At 41.3% G+C, this 22,247-nt stretch overlaps 1 protein-coding gene across 2 annotated transcripts in view; it reads left to right on the forward strand.

The window, feature by feature from the left end:
- Positions 1 to 22,247, forward strand: part of hira (histone cell cycle regulator a) — a 94,855-nt gene that overhangs the window by 38,510 nt on the left and 34,098 nt on the right. For both annotated transcript variants that reach the window (XM_080208511.1, XM_080208512.1), the window contains 4 exons: positions 113 to 218; positions 1,642 to 1,854; positions 6,367 to 6,452; positions 21,058 to 21,249. In XM_080208511.1, the coding sequence (XP_080064637.1) occupies positions 113 to 218; positions 1,642 to 1,854; positions 6,367 to 6,452; positions 21,058 to 21,249 (597 nt within the window). The remainder of the gene's footprint in view (positions 1 to 112; positions 219 to 1,641; positions 1,855 to 6,366; positions 6,453 to 21,057; positions 21,250 to 22,247) is intronic.

Raw genomic sequence — 22,247 nt, forward strand, 5'->3', positions numbered from 1 at the left:
GGAGAGCCAGTGCAGATGTGATGGGCCAAATGGCCTCCTTCTGCGCTGTGACAATTCTGTGAATCCGTGAAGATGTTAAATGTACATTTGTTTTTGTGATTTCTGTACCCAGGACTTTGACTGGATTAGGATTGCTTGTGTGCTCCATGGATGGGACAGTGGCATTTTTGGATTTCTCACAGGAAGAGCTGGGTGACCCACTAACCGAGGAGGAGAAGGTAATGCAGAGTTGTGCCTGGCTTATTGGTTCTTTGACTATGGTGAACGTATACCTTCCATGCACGTTCCCAGGTTGCTTGTAAATTTATCTGTTAATAACACACCCAAATAATTTTGTCCATCCAGTGGGTGGTGTGGCACCCGTATCCTAGAGCCTGAATCCCTTGGGCACAGGGACTTGTCATGAAGGAGGTGAAACAGACTTGAAGTATCAATCCCACCCTTTTGCCAGATTGTGCACAACTTGCAGTGAAATTAAACCCCTGATTTACCCTCCTTGAAAATATGCACAGGGAGAACGTCCAAGAAAAGATAGCTCTGAAATTCCTCTAAAAAAATAATGAATGCTAACTACCACGATGCATTGAATTGCCGGATGAAACATCATGTAATGGTGGCTCACTGAAAATCCGGAGGAAGTAGGTTATGTTGGGTGGTGGGCCTCCAGAGGTGCAGCGCACCATTTTAATGGAGCAATCTTTCCTCAGAGATCAAAAGAATATCATTTTCCATCACCCTACATAGTGTTTTTCTGAGTGACTCACAGCAGCCTGGAGATTCCACGGCCTTTGATGTCTTGCTCAATCGTGTTCCAAGGAGAGGAAGGCAGCAAGTGTGGATACACCCTGTATAGGAACACTGTTAATGTGTTCCGTGACATTATACAGATGAGAGATCTATGTCTTAATCACTAATCAATTCCATTTAAGTTTTTTTTAAGCATCAAAATATCTACTCTGTCTGTTCTGTACTTCATTGGGCATCAATCCAAGCTAGTCTCCTCTTCTATCTTTAACATTTCTATGGTTTATTTGGGCATAATAATTACCATAAATAATTGTTTTAAGATGCATATTAGATGACACTATCTCTAGAGATATGGATATTTTCATTGCTGAATTCAGGTAAAAAATTTCAATGTGTCGATTTCCTGCCTTCTGTACCGATGGCCTGAATTGCATTAGTAGATTTGTTAACCACAAGGATCTATTATTTTCAATATTATTCAGCAAATGTCTTGATATACTGCTGTTTCACCTCACTGCATCTGCATTTGACTTCAGCTTGGACAGAGAAAACTACTTGGTGGTTTTTAAGAGTTGTTTGGTTTTAGTTCATTTTAATCCAGGAGGAAGAGTCAATTAAACTGCTGTTTAGCTTCTAATTGGAAATTCTTGCTGCAAGAGTTGCCAAACATTGCATAAAATCTAAAAATTTCTTAACATGTGCAAACAGTGCACTATCATATGATGTGTTGTCGAGACAGCATTCTCACTGGGAGCAGAGGCAAATCTGATTATGAGCTGATGTTTAATGAGCTTCCCTTAAAGGCAATGTATGACTCTTCTCTTAGCTTTACCATGCAAAGTGTTAACTATTAGCTGGTGATACAAATTTCCCATTGTTTTACCTGTCTTGTAGAATATGATTCATCAGAAGACCTACGGCAAAAGCCTCGCCATTACAACAGAACAACAACTGTCTACCACCATTATTGAGAATCCAGAGATGCTGAAGTACCAACAGCAACAGAAAGAATTGCAGGAACAGAAGAATGCTTTAGGTTCCAGGGAGCTGATGGCTCCCAAGGTTGCAAATATGTTGAATGGAGAGAGCCTCGAGGACATTCGAAAGGTAACAAATTTTAACCACAACATTAACGTTAAGATTAAGCTAAGCAAAATACTGTGGATAGTAGAATCTGAAACAAGAACAGGGAATGCTGGAAAAACTCCTTAGGTCAGGCAGCACCTGTGGAGAGGGAAACAGAGTTAATGTTTCGAACACTTATGTCCCTTCTTCAGAGCTAAAGAGGAGTAGAAATGTGATGGATTGTATAGTTGGAGCAGAAAGTGGGGCAGACTGGAAAGTGAGAGATAGGTGGCAGCTCAGGAAAGATTGGCAAAGATATCAAGAACACAAGACAAAGGGAATGTTATTCAGAATGTTAAAGACTAAAAACAGTGCTGTTAATAACTGAACAAGGGTCAGCACTGGAGTATTTTACTTGTACTCTTTTATAAATATTGTTCAAGGCTTGTAAATCCTAGTGCATTCATAGTGTCCAGGCGGGATTTTCCTCCCCCTCTGTGGTGTGTTTCACGGTGGCAGGAGGTGGCGTGCCACTCACTAGCAGAGGGATTTTATGATCCCACTGTTATCAATGAGGTTTCCTGTCAACTATACCCCTCACCACCAGGAAACTGTCTGTGGGACCATAAGATGCTGCCAGTATAAACGGTCGTAAGATTTTGATGTGGACTTGAAGATCTTGCCATTATCTCTTACCTAATGTGTAGCCACTGCAGTAGTCTTTCTTGGAAATGTGTAACTCCACACACATACACACACACACCAGTCCTTCTCCCCCACTTGGTAAGGATCCGTACAATAGGCCGATAGGAGCAGAAACACAGCAAAGTTTTCATCAATGATCTTCCCAATTTGGCCGGATGATCATTGTTTCTTGAACTCCGCGTGCATCACTGAGTGACACTTGCTGGTGATTTGTTGTGGCGCTTGCGAGTGGTGAGCCTATGAATTACAGGGCTGGCTGAAAACATTCCGGACATCTGGTGTTTCCAGATTTTGGAGCGCTGGACTTGTGGTTACAGTTGTATGTGTTTTATTAACCACTATTTAATGGGATTCATTGCAATACTCAACTATTTCATGGTTCAACTGGTACTCCCTTGGACCCCTTTGAGTGCATGATGATGGGCTTAGAAATAGTTTTTATCTTTTTTCTAAGAATCTTTTGGTTATGCTCAGTTCCATGCTTCCCTGATACTCAAATGTTCAAACTCGGCCGAGTGAGAGATACTTTGTGCCTTTACTATAATACTTCCACAACAATTAACTTAATTAGCTAGGGTCATCTGGCTACCTCAATACAACATTTGCTTTGAATATATTGGGAAAATTAAATCCAAGCAACTTGTACCTCTTTTCCGAGGTGTCAAGGGGTATGAGAAGAGCACGGACATATAGTGTTGAGGTAGAAGATCAGCCATGATCATATTAAATGTTGGAGCAGCTTCGAAGTGCCTTATGGCCCACTCTTGCTTCTACTTGCTATATTTCTATTCCCCTTGCAGCAAGCTGCAGCGTTCCATTTTCCTTCCTAATCTCTTATTGCACCTTCTTGTGATTCATGTACCACGACATTCAGATCTCTTTGTATCACCGAGTTCTGCAGTCTCTCTTCATTGAAGTAGTATACTGCTTTCCTATTCTTATTGCCAAAGTGAACAATTTCACATGTTCCTACATTACGCTCCATCTGTCAAATTTTTGTTTCCCTATTTTTGATTTCACTTATTTGTATCTCTTTGTAGGTTCCTTATGTCCTCTTCACAAATCTCCTACTTACCTTTGTAAGCAACAAATGTAGCAACCATATGTTTTGTCCTTTCATCCACATCATTAATATAGATTGTAAATAGTTGAGGCGGCAGCACTGATCCCTGTGGCACTCCACCCAGTTACAGCTTGCCAACCTGAAAAAAACTGATTTATCCCTTCTGTCTCGACAGCACAAGCACATTGTTCAAAGTAAAAACCATGATCCATGAAGTCCCACACTATATAATCAACATAGCTGCATACTTCCTGTACTACCCGCCATGGGAACATGAACTATGCAAGGGTCCGTTGACCCTTGTTTTGTAACCTGCACTTTTCAAAATACAAGTAAGGGATGTGAGTGTCGCTGGCTAGGCCAGCATTTATTGCCCTTCCCTAATTACCCTTGAGAAGGTGGTTGTGAGCTGCCTTATTAAACCGCTGCAGTCCATGTGATGTAGGTGCACCATAGTGTTGTTAAGGAGTTTAGTTTAAAGTTTATTTATTAGTGTCACAAGTAGGCTTACATTAACACTGCAATGAAGTTACTGTGAAAATCCCCTAGTCGCCGTACTCTGGTGTCTGTTCAGGTACACTGAGGGAGAATTTAGCATGGCCAATGCACCAAACCAACACGTTTCTTGGACTGTGGGAGGAAACCAGAGCACCTGGAGGAAATCCACGCAGATATGGGGGGGCACATGCAGACTCTGCAAAGACAGTGACCCAAGCCAGGAATTGAACTTGGGTCCCTGGCACTGTGAGGCAACTCTGCTAACCATTGTGCCACAGTACCACACGGTACCACAGTGATTAGCACTGAAATTCCAGGTTTTTGACACAGCGATGGTGAAGGAATGGCAGTATGTTTCAAAGTTGGTATGGTGAATGGCTTGGAGAGGAGCATTCAGCTGATTGTGTTCCCATGCGTCAGCAGTCCTTGTCCTTCTAGATGGTATTGGCCATAGTTTGGAAGGTGCTGTCTTGGAGGCTTGACCTGAAAGAGACCCGGTTTGGATGTACAATAGCATAAAGACAGATAATGCTTGTTTTCTTTGGGACATACAGATTTGATGGCCAGGAAAAAAAATCAGCTGTCCATCGAGTCTGCACCACAATCATGATAACTGGAACATCATGACCAGACCACCCCCATAGGCAACCACCACCCTGACCCCAGCATCCATAACATCCACTGGAGAATACAAACAAAATAAATTCTGGAAAATTTATTTCCAGCTTCTTCAAACAATTGAATCCAATCCAGGTGATCCCTGAGTCTGAATACTTTATCTTTTAATCTTCTCAGCTGTATATGACGGAAACTCCTGTCTGAGCCAAGAACTAGGGTCTTGGTTTCTTCTTGAAGACATGATCCTCTTTGTCTTTCTTGCCCTGTAATTGATGAATAGGATGATCAGAACATAGGCTTTGCCAACAATTATTGTGCTTCACTGATACAATTCATTGGTTGTCAAGTGTTTTGGACTATCTTGAGATGTGATTAAGCGTTTATCAAGTTCTAATTTTCTTTCTCTGTTCGGTTGCTGAATCTGTAACTGTTTTCACTTCATAGTTCAGATAGTACCTGGGTCTCAAACACAAAGATGAGTTAGACATCATCGACCTTTACCTTGGGCAGACTGGTCTTAGTTTGTCATGCAGTTCAGTTGCCCTAGTTGGCCATATTTCAAATTTGTTCTCTTCCGGGTTACAATTTATTATTGGTTGTATTAGTCACTAGAGTAATTTGTAACTGGCTGACTCTAAAGTGACATTAATAGCAGTTGTTATGATTTGACATTTTTTGCGATCATTGCATCCGGTGAGTGCCCCTCAGCCCTGCCCTCTTGATCCACCTCCACCACAGTTGTCAAATTCATAGGCTGTTGGAGCCCCATAAACCATCCTGCCAGATGGTACAATAGACAGTTACAGCCCATGGTCACCTATCAGGCTGCTAATCAACTTGCAAATCCTTAATCTCCATGACACAAAAGACAAAAGTAACTGTTGGCTCCTATCTCCTCTATTTAGCAATACATACTTATTCTCCAGAAGGGGGAAGTGGGTGGGGTTAACTTTGCTTGAACTGTCAAGTAGTGGTGTGTTTACTGTCCCTAAAAAAAAAGGCCCCTGCTTCATCTTGCATGGGGTTGCATCCAAAATGGAATATCTGTTCTCATTGTTGACTACTATGAATTATCAAAATTTGTAGTGATTATAAAATGATCCTTTGTTTTAAGCTGTATTGTACATGGCTAGAGTACCTCGTTCAATTCTACAACACAATGGATCAGAGTATTATGTGAAGCACAATCATTAACAGGTTGTAAAGTTGAGTAAAAATTTGCCTAATGTTGCTTATTATTAGATGGATGAGTTACCACCCTGCAACGAAAGGTTGTGTTGTCCAGGTTGCTGTTATAAAGCTGGCTGGTGTAACATGATGCAGCTTGTTTCCAGGGGGAGTTGTGTTTCAAGGATCTTGTGAAAGGTGGCAGGATTGCCCATCATCAGAATATGCATGACAATCGTCGGTGCAATGTTCTGAAAGATATTTTGCTCCCATCACATTTAATGTTTAGTTTTGAAGGATTTGTTTCACTTTTGAATGGAGGATTCTCTATAGTACTGTGTTTTCTGTGGTCTGAGAGATTAAAAGAGCAGTTTGAATAAACTGAGCAGCTTAAGAAAACTAATTAAGAGCCTTGGCCACATTACTGGGAGCTTCAGTCGAAGCAAATGGTGCGCTGGATAATAGCGTCTGAATTTTCTTTCTTTCTCTTCTCCCCTTTATAGAATTTATTAAAGAAGCAGATTGAAACTAGGACAGCTGACGGACGGAGAAGAATCACTCCCTTTTGCATTGCTCAGTTAGACACGGGGTAAGAGGTCTTTTCAATCCCCTTTTGAAAAGTTTTGAAATGTTGTTGCACAGTTAAGAATCCATCAAGAAACCCATCAAGAAAATATTATTCTCAGATGCATGTGTGTTTCATGCTAAATGCAGAACTCGGAGTGAGTAAAGGGCAGTAACTTATGTCTGTTTTGTTCAGTTGGTTTTCAGAGAACCGCATGTTAAGGGCTTGATGTCATTCAATCTCCACCAATTAATTAGAGATTTGTAACTTTCCCAGCCAATGACTTTGGTTTCCCTTTTAATATGTGTTATGGCCAGCCCTCAGTTTTATAAACCACCTCTTGCTTGTGCTACTAGGAAGGCTCGAACTCAGCAGGCCATTGTGCTGAGATTACTGCGATAACAGAGGGAAACTCACTTAGCACCAGCTTTGTTACACTGAATGTATAAGTACTGATATTTTATCTCCTGGTTGGTGGAAGCAGAGCATTTGACAATTGTTCTGTCTGGATGATTCAGAGCTGTGGCTTAGTGTCACTGAACACGGGCAGAACGAAGCGTTCCACCTATGATTCTAATTAAACTGATTTGATTTTCCACTAATTGCACAACCCTTGGGAGTGTAAGATGGAAGTTTCAGTAAGGTTCAAGGCCACTAAGTGTTGCAAGGCTGCACAGGGAGACCGGTTATGGCTGACTGGGTTCTTTTGATTACTGGAGAAGCTGCTTCTGGTTAAACAAAGAAGGGGAACATGAAATATTTGCCCCTGGCAGTAACCTGGTTATATTTACAGTGAGCATGCAATGTTCTGAACTTTATTGGTGAGTGTTCTCCTGAGAAAATGAGAAATAGAAGCAAAGTAAACTATATGTTCTGCCATTCAGTGTGATCATTGATAACCAATGATGCAGAGCCCAGTGGGGAATATTTAAAACTGTGTGCAAAAGAGCCCAGGAAAAATGTATGCTGCTAAAAACAAGAACAACTATACACTAATGAGTTTTCAAAGATGAATGAAGAAATAATGTAAAAAAAAATGAAGGGAAGGGACTTTTACTGGATTCTGGATTCATGGATGTGAGAGAAAAGCTAGGATGAGGTAGTATATGTAAAGACTAGGAGAGCAATCAAAATATTAGGAAAGCAAAGAAGAATTATGAAATTAAATTGAATAAAAATATTCTGCAGGCTCATAAACTTTAAAAACTAAAGTCGGGATGGAAATGCTCAGGATAAAACCACAGCAAGCAACAGAGAGAGAATGAATATTAAATAATTTAAATAATTATTTCTAATTAATTATGATCCAAGATCGTGCCACTGACCCCAGCTATATCTGACCATCAGTATTAACAATGTTCTCAGCACTTACAGCTATCACAGCTTCGAGTGTGACACTGACCACTGGTGTGTGGCAAGGTCAGGTTTCAGCCAAGAATCTTATACAGTCCAAGTAGAAAGATCATCCTCAAATCAATACTTGTCATAGTTTTGACCCAGAAAGGATCCAGGCACTCCTCGATTAGGCTCTTCAGGACAATAATGCCTTAGGCTAAAGTGCAGTATTGAAGTGGGATCATCTCTGCACTCATTGCATATGGGCAAAGAGATCAGAGGAATTCTAACTGACTTGAGGTTTATTGGACTGACTAGGAGTCAGTTAATGCAACCAAGAGGAGAGCCCCCATGAGCTACAAGCTTGTCCCCAGCAAACAAAATCCAGGTGCTTTCAGAGCTGCCAGAATTAAGTCTCAGCAGACTGCTTGGCACTACACTAATCAAAATTGGAAAACTCTGCAACAGCGCACAGTGTGATGCTGATACAGGGATGCTACAAGGATGTATGAAAGAATGGAGAAAGCAACAAACCCAGAAGGAACCAAATCAATTCCCTTGAAGACATTGACAGATGGAAAGGTGAGTCAAGCATTACCCTGAACTCTATGCAGTGGAGATCACTGTTACCAGAGAAGCTCTCGCAGCCGTTCCAGACTTTACTGTACGAAGGAGCTGGATAACGAACCCAGAGAGTAGAGCTCAACAAGGCATCTTGGTGGGGTGTTGACAGCTTCATGTACCTTGGATCAACAATTACCAGCTATCCTTTGATGCCGAAATCTCTGGCAGGATTGTTAAGGCCACAGCTTCCACTTCAAAGCTGAGTGTGAACCAACGTTAAGTTAACCGAAAAGAAAAGCTCCACGCGTAGCAGGTTTGTACTCTCAGTATCTTCCTTTGCTGACTCGAAGCACGGCCAAAATACACAAGAAGTGTGGCTGAACAACTTCCATTTTTGCTGCCTCAGACAAATATTGGGCATACCCTGGCAGAACAGAGTGCCAGATCTGGATTGCACCACTGTGCAATGGATGTCCAGCATGTTTGCCTTATTGGATGAGCATTGACTCCATTGGCTGGGTGATGTGAACCAGCAGCGGATGTTGGCTGCATTGCCAAAGGCATTCTCTATGATAAACTTGCGAATGGCACAAGTCAAACACATCACTCAAATCTGCAAAACAAAGATATCTGCAAGTGACATCTGCAGTTGACTGGAGTTGGAGTTAATGCATGGCAAACCCTTGCTGTTGACTGTAGTGCCTAAGGATATGTAATCAGGAAGGGTGTGGAAAAAGCAGAGGACAAAAGAAATGACCAGAGATGGAAACAAGAGTCAGGTGGTCAGAGAACATAGAAAAACACCTGAAAACCAAAAATATACTAATGAATGGTCAATGTGAATTTGAAAATGAAAAGTTTTGTTTGACCAACCTCACTGAGTTCTTAAAAGAGATGGAGAGAACTGCTAAGGGCAATGTTTTAGATGCAATATATCTATATTTTCAAAAGGCCTTAGATAAGATACTACATAACAGACTAATTAATAGAGGCAGAGCATGCAGAGTTAGAAGTAGCAGAATGGTGAAAGACAGAAAGTATAGAGTAGAGTTTAATTGATAGCTGTGCAAAGTGGCAGAAGATGGGTTGAGGATCCCACGGTGATTAGTGCTGGGACTGCTGTTGTTCATAATTTATATTAACAAGTTAGACTTTGGAATCAAAGACACAATTTCAAAGTTTGTGGATGATGCCAAATTGGGAGGGAAAGCAATACTGAGGAGGTCCAGGAAAAATTCTCATAAGCTTGGCTGTATGTACATCTGGCAATTGAATTGAAACCCAGTTAAGTCGATTACATTTCTGTAAGAAAAATAAGGAAAGAATGCTTTACTTAGAAAATAATGTCGAGCAGCCTAGGAAGCTGGGAGTACAAATACATGAATCACTAAAAGTCGTGAGAGGTGTATGAGGCCATAAGAAAAGCAAACCAAGCATTAGGGTTTGTTTCCAGAGGGATAGAATGAGAAATACAGATGTTATGGTAAACTGTATTAAATCTTGTTTAGGACACAATCAGTAAAATGCTGGAAAATCTCAGCTGGTCTGATAGCATCGGTGGAGAGAACAGAGTTAACATCTCAAGACTCATCCAGACTCGAAACATTAACTTGGTTCTCTCTCCACTGATGCTGTCAGACTTGCTGAGATTTTCTGTTTTAGTTTCACATTCCAGCATCCGCAGTAATTTGCTTTTATCTTGGTGTAATGCCTTCAATCAGGCCATTGAGGTTGGCCTACTGAAATCTGAACTCTCTGATTAAGGAGTCAATTGATGGGCCAATCAGAGAGTCTTTTCCTTGTATTTAACTGGGAGTGTCAATTCCTGTGGCACTCCCAAAGGTAGACTGCTGACTGATAGCACGCTGTGTGCTGCTGATGGAATTGTAAATAAAGGGATTTTGGTGAAGGGACTTCTGCCTCCAGAGACTTATCACACTTGGTTAGAGCACACTTGGAGTGCTGAGTACGGCACAGATTGCCATCTTATGAAAGGGATATGGAAGTTCTGGAGATGGTCCAAAAAGACTTACAAGGACATACCAGACATGCGAGATTATAGCTATGTGGAAAAAGTTAAAAGATTGAGTCTCTTTTCACTTCAGAAATCTTGGCTGAGTCATGATCGAATAGAGTTTTGTGAAATTATGAAGTGTCTTGACATAGGCACAGAGCATCCATCTCCACTTGTGGGGAAGTGCAAAACTAGGGTTCTTTAAGAAATCAGATTGGAAATTCAGAAGACATTTCTTTGTCCAGTGCGGAGTGAAAATGTGCAACTTGCTGTCACGCAGTAATTGAGACAAACAGTATAAATGCATATTCGAGGAAGTCTGATAAGAATACGAAGGTGATAGAATCAAAGAATGGTTACAGAACAGAAGGTGATCATTTGGTCCATTGAGTCTGTGCTGGCCCTCTGCAAATCATGTTTTAGCTAGTTTCAATCCCCTGCCTTTCATCTGTAGCCTTGCATAATTTTTCCCTGCAGATTCAGTTCCCTTTTGAAAGCCACGATTGAACTTTCCCCTACCCCCTCACTCAGGCCATATGTTCCAGATCCTAACCACTTGTTGTGTAAAAGCATTCTTCCTCAGGTTGCTCTTGGTTCTATTGCCAACCATTTTAAGTCAGTGCCCTCTGGTTCTTGACCTTCCTGCTAATGAGAACACTTTCTCTCTATCTATTCTGTATAGACCCCTCAAGATTTTGAGTCCTTCTATTGAATCTCCTCTCAACCTTCTTTACGGAGAACAACGTCACTGAAGTCTCTCATCCCTGGAACTATTCTCGTAAACCTTTTCTGCAACTTCTCTCTCGCCTTCACATCCTTCTTAAAGTACGTGCCCAGAATTGGTCGCAGTTCTCCAGTTTAGGCTAACTTGCATTTGGCTCTCGTGTGCATTTTTAACCATTTGATCAATCTGCCCTGCCAGACTTCAGTGATTTGTACACATATGCACCCAAGTCTCTCAGTTCCTGCAACCTCCTTCTAGAATGGCCCCCTTTAGTTTATACCCATAAACATCCATAAAACATGAGCAATCATATTAGAATTCTGAACAAGTTCCATGAGCTGACTCAGTACTCACTCCCCATGCCATCTTATTCTTCCCATGCCACCTGCTGTTATAACCTCTCACTCTTTCATATGATTTCATCCTTCCCATGCCACCTTTCCAATGCAGTTCCCTCGCTCCTGTGCTACACCCTTCCTCTCCTGCTTTCCCTCTCTCCTATGCCATCCCCATCTCTAGACATTTCCATTTTGACCTCAGTCAGCAAGAAGTTGGGCAAACACTATTTGCCTTTAGCAAATCCATGTTGTCTTTCCCTAATTAATTCACACTTGTTTAAGTGACTATTAATTTTGTCAACGATTAATGTTTCTAAAAGCTTTGTCATCATTGAGATTAACCTGTGGCGCCATCCCATATCTAAGGACATTTGGAATATTATGTGCAGTAACTCTGCAATTTCCACCCTTGTTTCCCTCAGTATTCTTGGATGCATCTGATTGGTTCTGGTGACTTAGCTTTGAGTACGCTCATCTCTTCTGACGCCTCCTTTTTGATCAGCTTTAGCGCATCCGTTATCTTGGTTCTTTCATTGTGACTTTAGTAGTAACTTCTGCCTTGGTAAAGGTAGACATTTAAAACCTCAGCCATGCCCTCATGCATTATTCACTAGTTTAATCCAGAATGCAACACTCCTTTTACCATTTTACTATGTATATGTTTACAGAAGACATTTGAATTGCCTTTTATATTTGCTGTTTGTTTCTTCTCATACTCCCTCTTTGCATCTTTGATTTCCTTTTCACTTTCTATATTCCGTTGAGTTCTTGCTTGTATTGCTTGACCCATCCATCTCTTTCTCAATTTCAACATACAGTCTATTTCCCTCATCATCATGGGAATTCTGGCTTTGGTTCCCCTACCTTTTCCCCTTTCCCCTCCATGGGGGTGTACCTCTACAGTGCTCATATCATCTCCTTTTTAAAGGCCGTCTCTTGTTCCAATATAGTTTTGCATGTCAATGTTTGATTGCAACTTGGACAGGCCGAATCTCAACCCTTTCAAATGGACCGTGCAATAATCAAGTGTTTTTTTTCACTTTGGATTCCTCCTTTTCCTTTTGCATAACTAATATGAATCTATACTATGATCATTGTTCCATAAATGGAAACTAGGAGCGGGAGTTGGCCATTGAAAGTGCAAGCCTGCACTGCAACTCAGTATGATCATGGCAGATGCTCGATCTCAATGCCATACTCTCGCAGTCTCCCCATACCTGTTGACATCATTAAAATCTAAAGAATTATCCATTTTTTTCTTGAATACTTAAAATGTCTTGGCCTCCACCGTCTTCTGTGGTGGAGAATTCCACATATTCATTACTCTTTGCGTGAAGAATTTTTTCCCCATCTCAGTCTTAAATGGTCTACATATATTCAGAGACTGTGTCACCTGGTCCCAGATTCCCCAAACAGGGAAGACATCCTCTCTTTATCTAATCTGTCCAGTCCCGTTAGAATTTTATAGGTTTCAATCAGATCTCCTCTCACCTTTCTAAACTGCAATGAATATAGGCTCGGTTGAACCAATCTCTCCTCATAGAACAGTCATGCCGACCCTGATACCAACCTAATGAACCTCCACTGAACTCCCTCTATGGCAAGTATATCCTTAAGTAGGGAAACCAAAACTGCATTCAGTACTGCAGGTGAGGCCTCACCAGAGCAATGTATAACTGCAGTAAAACATTGATTTGCCTTGCTCATTGCTTGCTATACCTGTCTTTCCACTTTCATTGACACCCAGATCTCTTTGTATATCCACACTTCCCAATATCTCACTATTTAAATAGTACTCTTTCTGTTTTTCACACCAAAATGTATAACTTCACTTTTAGCCGTGTTGTACTGCATCTGCCAAGTGTTTGCCCATTCACTCAACTTTTCTAAATGAGTTTGAAGCCTCCTTACATCCTTCTCACTCACAATTCCATCCGTTTTCTATTGAGAGCTAACTAGAAAATGTTGCCTTGGGTCCCTATTCCAGATCATTTTTATATAATGTGAACAGCTGGGGCCCAAGCACTGATCCCTGTGGTGCCCATTGGTCACTGCCTGTCACTGGGAAAAAGACCATTTATTCCCTCTTTGTTTCCTGACTGTCAAACAATTCTCAGTCCATACCAATACATTACCCTCTATCCTGTGTGCTTTAATTTTACCCACTAACCTTTTATAAGGTACCTTATCAGAAGTCCAAATGCACCACATCCACTGTTTCTCCCTTTACTAGTTAGAACCTCAGAAAACTCCAGTTGATTTGTTAAGCATGATTTTCTTTTCATAAACCCATGCTGGCTTGTCCAATCCTGTTAATGCTTTCTAAATTTTCTATTATCATATCTTAAGACTCTCGCATCTTCTCCATTACTGAAATCAGGTTAACTGATCTATAATTCTTGCTACTTCCTCTCCCTCCATTTTTATATAGTGAGGTTAGATTTGCCACCCTCCAATCCTTAAGAACTGCTCCAGAGACTATAAAATTTTGGAAGATGACCACAAATGCACCCAATATTTCCAGGGCCACTTCCTTTAATACTCTGGGATGTCCTCCTAGTGATACCTAATCCACTTGTTTCACCTCATTCCCCAGAAATAACAATGGGTCCTCCTCCATTGAACCATAAACGTACTGGCCAAGAAAATTCACACCTGTGCTTGACACTTTTACTCGCTGTCTAGTTGTGGATAATTCAAATCACCTCTTATCACCACTCCACTGTTTTTGCACCACTCTATAGTTCCCTGCAAATTTACTCTTTTTTTCCTTCCCATTTGTTGCTGACCAGTAGAATGACCCAGTATTATAATGGTACATCTATTGCTTCTTAATTCTTAGCAAATGGATTCAGCACTTGTACCCTTGAGGGAATCCTCAATCACATTAATGTCCTTAATAAGTGCTGCCATTTCTTTTCCTTTCTCTTTTTCACTATTTTTCATGAGCACTTCGTACCCAGAAATATTTAGAATGCACTTCTGTCCTTTTTTTGGGCCATGTCTCCGTTATTGCAATGACAAGAACAGTTTCTTCCCTGCTGCCATCGGATTTTTGAATGGACCTGTCTTGCACTAAGTTGACCTTTCTCTACACCCTAACTACGACTATAACACTACATTCTGCACTCTCTTCTTTCCTTCTCTGAGTGGTAAGCGTTGTCTGCATTGCATACAAGAAACTCTACTTTTCACTGTCTCCCAATACATGCGACAATCATAAATCAAATCAAAAATTATATTTATTTGCATCTTGCTTCCTGTATTTTTGTACGTGCACTGTAAACCCAAATTACATTAAATTTAATTAAATTAATTAATTGATTATTGAATCAAAAAAAGTAATAATCAATAATTCTCAGATTCCATACATCTTGCTGTATTCTGGCTCCATCTAATCCCTTTCTATTTCTTACTCTGATGCTATCTGTCTCTCCCAGTCCTCTGTGCACCTTTCCAGTACCATACCGTGGTTTCCATTCCCCAGCCAAATTAATTTACATCCTCTCCCGCAGCACTAGCAACTACCCCATGAGGCCATTAGCCCCAGCCTATTAAGGTGCAGCCCATTTGATCAGTACAGGTCTTACCACCCCGAGAACCAGTCGCAATGTCTATGCATTTAAAGCCCTCGCTCCAGCGTCACTTCTCCAACTATGCATACGTCTGCACCAACCTTCTCTTTATATTCACGAGTGCTTGGCACCTGAAATAATATGGAGATTATGACGTTAGAGATACTTCTTAATGTCTTTCCTGACTCCCTAAAATCTGCCTATAGGACCTCATCCCTTTTTCTACCAATGTGATTGGTACTGATGTTGGTCATATGTCCATTATCTAGCCATGAACCCTTCCCCTACCCCCGTGTGTTCTTCAGTGACATCCTGGACCTTGACACCAGGGGCGTTACGCTGATAGAGCTGGATGGTGGAGGATGGGATAGGTTTAAATGGGGCATAAGTGACTGCATGCATTGGTTTGGCCAAAGGGCCTGTTGTTGTGATAGTAAAGCACATTCTGCTCATGAGTTAAAAAGAGATTTTGCTCTAGTTCTGCTGAAGAAGTATTCTGATTAACTTTGACATTTTCTAATTAGTCTGTTGTTGCTTCTTCAAAAATATGAATAGCTGTTGTTTGCATCAAAGAGGAAATGAGTGAGAGATTGAGAAAGTAATTATATTAAAAATATCAGCAGCACTAATCAGATTATTGGCCATCTGAATTGGTGCTCATTGATTTCCTTTGTGGTGCATAATAAAGTTTATTTATTAGTGTCGCAAGAAGGCTTACATTAACACTGCAATGAAGTTGCTGTGAAAATAATTCCTCCTAACTGGAACCTCCTGTTAACGACCATGTCTCTACTGATAACCCTTGCACAATCAGGTTCTGTAACTGTGCTTTTTATTACTGATGGTATTTGCTACTACTTGCACTTTCCAGATTTGTTTTGATTTGATTTATTACTGTTATGTGTATTAGTTAACAACGGAAAGTACTGTTTCTTGCACGCTATACAGACAAAGCATACCGTTCATAGTGAAGGAAAGGAGAGTGTCGAATGTAGTGTTACATTCATAGCTAGGGTGTAGAGAAAGATCAGCTTAGTGCGAGGTAGGTCCATTCAAAAGTCTGACGGCGGCAGGGAAGAAGCTGTTTTTGAGTCAATTGGTATGTATTCTCAAACTTTTGTATCTTTTTCCAATGGAAGAAGGTGGAAGAGAGAATGTACGAGGTGCATGGGGTCCTTAATTATGCTGGCTACTTTTCCAAAGCAGCGGGAAGTGTAGACAGTGTCAATGGGTGGGAGGCTAGGTTGAGTGATGGACTGGACTTCATGGCCCTTTGTAGTTTCATGGTTCATGACCCTTTGTAGTTTCTTGCTGTCTTGGGCAGAGCAGGAGCCGTACCAAACTGTGATACAACCAGAAAGAATGCTTTCTACAGTGCATCTGTAAAAGTTGTTGAGAGTCATTGCAGACATGCCAAATTTCGTTAATCTTCTGAGAAACTAGAAGTATTGGTGGGCATTCTCAACTATAGTATCGGCATGGGGAACCAGGATAGGTTGTTGGTGATCTAGACACCTAGAAATTTGAAGCTCTCAACTTTTCCTACTTTGTCCCCATTGATGTAGACAGGGGCACGCTCTCCTTTACATTTCCTGAATTCGATGACTATCTCCTTCGTTTTGCTGACATTGAGGGAGAGATTATTGTTGTTGCATCAGTCCACCAGATTCTGTATCTCATTCCTGTACTCTGTCTCATCATGGTTTGAGATCCATCCCATTACAGTGGTGTCATCAGCAAACTTGAAAATTGAGTTGGAGGGGAATTTGGCTGTACAGTCATAGGTGTATAGGGAGCACACTGAGAAATCAGCCATGTGGGGCACTGCAGTTGAGAGGATGGAGGAGGTGTTGTTGCCTGATTGCGGTCCATGGGCTAGGAAGTCTAGGATCCAGTCACAGAGGGAGGAGCTGAGTCTGAGGCCACGAAGTTTGGAGATGAGTTTCGTAGGAATAATGGTACTGAAGGCTGAGCTGTAGTCAATAAGTAGGAATCTGAAATAAGTGTCTTTGATTTAGGTGCTCCAGTGTTGATGCAATGTACCGTGTAATTCTTCCTAGCCAGCTCTGCTAATGATGTAATCAGCACTCACTATGTAAAATCCTTGACCCTGAAATCTCCTGGAAACTCCAAAGAAACCTCGGTTTTCAACTCTTCCCACCCTGGTCACGCTGATCGTTGCCACAGTGACAGTCAGACACTGATATCGCCCTTACTACCCCGCCAACTTTCAGACACTTCACAATGAATCTGAATTGGAATTTAAAGTGACGCTCAAACTTTTCCTTTTAAAAAAAAGTCAATTTATAAAACAAGTTTTGAGTTTTCTATTGTGGAAATGTATGTTCACAACATGGAAACCTGGGCTTGGTCGGTGCTGCTTCTCATGCCAGAGGGCTTGTGATAAGGTGATATTCTTCTATCTGCTTGCTGCTGCTTCCTGGATGTGTGATTCCCACCAGGACCACCCGTTTTGCGAACGGTAATTTACCACTTGAAGTTTTCTAAATCTTTCAACCTTATGCTTCTTGCAAGGATCAAGTGATTTGAAGCAGCAAAAGTTAGCAAAAAATAATTTGTCAGCCACCAGGGAAATGAGTCACGTTATAAATAGTTTGAGGGGATGCTTTTGAATCCGGTTCTTCCCTTGCTGTCTTTCTCAATGGCGAGTTTTGAATTGTCAGCGTTCAATGAGGGGTAAAACTGAAGGGCATAGTTACAAATTGCAAGACTCAACCATCTGGCTGAAGGCAGCAATCTGTTTGTCAGGTTTGTAAGAGTGAGGGTAGCCTGTAAAAAAAAACTGCTCTCTTTTACCCCCTGTGATTGGTAACTTAAAAGAATGAAGACTGTAGCTGTCCCTCTCTAGAACAGGAGTTTGATTTGATTTTATTATTGTCACATTTATTAGTATACAGAGAAAAGATTGTTTATTGCGTGCTATACAGACTAAGCATATCATTCATAGAGAAAGAGTTGTAGTCCATGTAGACTCAATGGGCCGAATGGCTGCCTTCTGCACTGTAGAATTCTGTGATAATTTCTATGATAAGAAAAAGAGAAAGTGCAGAATGTAGTTTTACTGTCATAGCTGGGGTGTAGAGAAAGAACAACTTAGTTTGAGGTAGATCCATTCAAAAATCTGATGGCAGCAGGGAAGAAGCTGTTCTTGAGTCGGCTGGTATGTGACTTTGAACTTCTGTATCTTTTTCCTGATGGAAGTAAGTGGAAGAGAGAATGTCCGGATTGCGTGGGGCCCTTAATAATGCTGGATTTAGAGCTGCAGTAGAACCTGCCATTTTCATTGCTACCAATGGATATTTAAAAGGAGGGTCTTGTTACAATGAAGAGGTGCTGGTATAAATTGCTGGCATAAGATTGGCAAATGGACCGATGCATTCATTGTTTTCCATTTTGGGACATAGAAACTGGAATTGGCCCTTCAGCCCCTTGAGCCTGTTCCACCATTCACTTCAATCGTTTTCAATTATCCACTAATTTCAACAACTTTGTGGAGTAAGAGGTTCCAGCTTTCCCTTGTATTTCCTGACGCCAGCCCTGAATCACTTCGCTTCAATTTAAGATCTAGAACGTAAATTAAAATTTTTTTGAATGGTTCGTTGATGAAAAGCTTCTGAATTTTCCAAAATGGTTTGGGAAACTGTTCTCTGTTAATTGGACTTACAATGCGTTCTGTGTTTCCAACTCAGTCGAACTCTATTTAATAGTCGACAGGTGAGATGTCTATGGGAATGGATGATGCATAGATGGTTACAGCAGAGAACAAAGCTATTTGTGTAGAGCAGCAGCGAGTGTTTGAATAGGAAGTCCTGTCTGCTTTGGCATATGTAAGGCCTGTGACCATATTGTGGGGCAGGTTACTCAGTAGTTGCTGTTCTCCATTGGACTCCCCCACAATTTTGCCCCAGCTTTCTCTGGCTTCTGAAGTTCACCTCGTGAGATGAGACACCAGTCTAAAAGTCCCAGATGACCATAGGCTGCTCTCTTTGAGAGGGAGAGTTGACTGTTGGTGATTTTAACCCAAGGTCACCACAGCCCAGGTGAGGGCAATGTTGAGAAGGTGGGGCTTTCGTGAATAACCTCAGCTGGTACGGGAACTGAAGCTGTGCTGTTGGTGTTGCTCTGCATCACCAACCAGCCATCCAACCAACTGAGCTAAATTGACTCCGAGTTGGTAATACTCACCTTTGGATCAGAAAGTCATGGGTTCAAGCCAACACTAAGACTTTAGCATAGCAATGCTGAGGAAGTGCTGCACTGTCAGAGGGAACTCCTCTGCGTGAGACATTAAAAAGGGGCCATTTGTCTCCTTCCAGGCACACCTCAAAGAAGATCAGGGGTTCCTAAAGACTTGTCCAACATTCCTTTCAGACAATATTGCTGAAAAATGGATCACCCATTCTGTCTAATTGCTATTTGTGGGCTGCTGCTAGCCAGAAAAATGATCACAGATTGATTTATGCTTTAAGATGCTGATATGTTCAGCAAGTGAAAGTATTTAAGTGACGTGTATTAATTGTTCATGTTGATGGCAGTTGGAATACTGTTCATGTTCCACTAATAGTCACTTTAAAATGCATGCTGTGAAGTTTTGTACTAATCTGCATCCTAAAGGAAGTAAGATTGGGAGGCGTTTGAAGTAGGAGGATAAAGCAGAGCAGTTTGGGGAGGGATTGCAAAGTGGCTGAAGGTCTCAGATACAAATGTTCTCGGGGCAGGTGAAAGATTCAAATTTCAAAAAGCTTCCAGGTGAAAGAAACAGAAGTCTTTGATCTTGGCCTCATCATAGTCTTCAATTCAGTCTCCTTACAGGAATATAATTGGTTGTTTCTTGATTCCACTTGCCCCTGTAGCTTGTTCGATGTGTTTCTTCCTCAGTTAATTCACTTATTACTCCAATCTTCCCAGCTGTGTCTTTTGCTATCAATGGTTCATTGATCAGAGATAATATTAGCCTGGATCAATTTGCTGAGTTTTTATTCCAGAACTTTTAAAATCTCTTTATAGGAGTGGGAATGAGAACTTATTGTACACCTTCAGCGTCTTCTCAGCCTTCTGTATCCTCATTGGAGTTCCCTTTGTCCCATTCCATCCCTGCCCTCATAATATAAATCTGTGCTGATTCTCTTTGCTCTCAGCTCTGATGAAGGGTCATTCAGACTCAAAATGTTGGTTCTATTCTCTCCCCACAGATGCTGTCAGAGCTGGTGCGATTTTGCAGCATTATCTGTTTTTGTTGTTGAAGCAGGACTCAGTGAACTTGTCCCTCTGTGTGTTTGTTCAGTAGTAGCAATGTCTGGACTTGGTCCACTCATCCCAAGGGTTCTCATGATGCTTAACTGATTAACCTCTTTGTTGAGCTGCAGAAGAAGGATGACTTTGATTTGGAACCTTCCCAATTGGTTCCTCATGATGCTAATTAAGTGGTGTGGCTGCTCTACTTGCTGGAGGTATTAGTGGGATACTCTTCCTTGTGCATTTGTAGGGGGATTGTCAGGGGAAGTGCAGAGTGGCAATAGGGGACCCAGATGATGGTTTTGTCAGGTTCCAAGTGCCAAAGGTGACGAGCTTCTCAGAAAATTGAAGGACTTTCTGAGAAACAGGAGCAGCAGCAGCTTGCTTGTCTGGTGTCTGCTTTTAGATAATATCTTTTTATGCAGCAAATAAATAAATATCATTATGGAATTTTCCACTCTGCCATCTTGCACACTGCATGTCATCCTTTTGATTCCACCCCTGTCTGTGAGGGCTGTGTGCTGCAGGTGTCCTTAAAAGCTCCATGAACATGCACTATCTAGCTAGCTTTATAGATCCGCATTGTAGCAAAGGATAGACCAGATCCCTAGAAAGGCTGAGTTCAAGGTAAAGCAATTGGAGATATCTGTATTTGGAATCTGTAAATGAAGCATGACTCTGAGCTATGATACAAGTAATAGTTTTGAATTATTGAACTCCGTAGGATTATTGTTATCATTTGACTCATTCTAATACAGTATTTAATTACTCAAAAATCACCATGTCGTCTCATAAACTGCCTTTTGTTTTGTTCTGTTATTAGGGATTTTTCAACCGCTTTTTTTAATAGTGTACCCATCGCAGGGGCACTTCCAGGGTCAGTGCTGCCTTCACAGATCAGCCAGCCTCAGCCTTCCTCAGACTCTAATGCTGCCAAGTCCGTCTCCACTAAACTAACTCAGGATCCTGCACCAGCCACTGCAAAGTCAGCTGAGGATACCCCCAACAAAGACGGGTAAGATGCACAAGATTGAGCACGACTGCATTTGAACAGTAGTACACAGATACACGGGCATACAAACCCAACTCGCATTAGCCACCGAGCACAATGCTCCATTTAATTTGTCAATCTGGTCAGTTAGAGAGTGAGGAAGTCTAGTTTATCCCAACCTGGATATTTCATTTAGTGCTTAACAAAAGCAAAAAACATTTGTTGCCTGGGGTTGTTTGCAATGGACCGCAGAAAGCCTAGCGAAGCAGAACACTGCTGTTCCCCTCCCCCATCGAAAGGAAGGAGCATGACCCAAAAACAGGTGCAACTGGGCAGTGGAAGCTAGAATAGAGCAACATTACCATCTAGGGGCAAGAAATTAGTACTGCAGCAACTGAACAAATGCAAGATAATTCTTACTGCGGATGCTGAAATGAAAATGTTGGAAATACTCAGCAAGCCTGGCAGCATCTGTAGAGTTAGAAACAGTTAAGATTTCAGATCATGGCCTTTGATCAGAAAGATAATTAATCCCATTTAAAGGCGAGCCAGAAGTGTATCTGGTGCCATTGCTTGGGTTTGAATCCAGTTCAGACAGATGGAATGGAAAACTTCTCTGCTGACTTTCAGGATTCTTTGCAGCTTTTGGGTTAATATCAAACGTTGTCGGATCAAGCCCACGATAAGATGCAGTGCCTCATCTTGTCAGCTTGGATCTTGTATGTCTCTCTTGTCTCTCTCTTGTATGTCTCTCTTATAGGGATTGTGAATTGGATTCAATTACATCTTGAATTTGGAGCATGTAGGGAATAGATTTGTGTTTGCCAAATCCACTCTGAGCATTGGCTTTCTAATTTTAAGGATGAAATTTTAAAAAAAAATTAAAATAAAGAATCGACTTTAAGGATTCAGGTGCCATGATAAGCAGATCGTAGTGCAGGATCGACCTCTCATTTGTTGCTAACATTAGTGGCCTCAGTTGGATCTTGAAGTAACAACGAGATGTTTCACATTGGTGCAAT

The sequence above is a fragment of the Carcharhinus amblyrhynchos genome, chromosome 20 (assembly GCF_965287045.1).
Source record: "Carcharhinus amblyrhynchos chromosome 20, sCarAmb.v2.hapA, whole genome shotgun sequence".
NCBI lineage: Eukaryota > Metazoa > Chordata > Chondrichthyes > Carcharhiniformes > Carcharhinidae > Carcharhinus > Carcharhinus amblyrhynchos.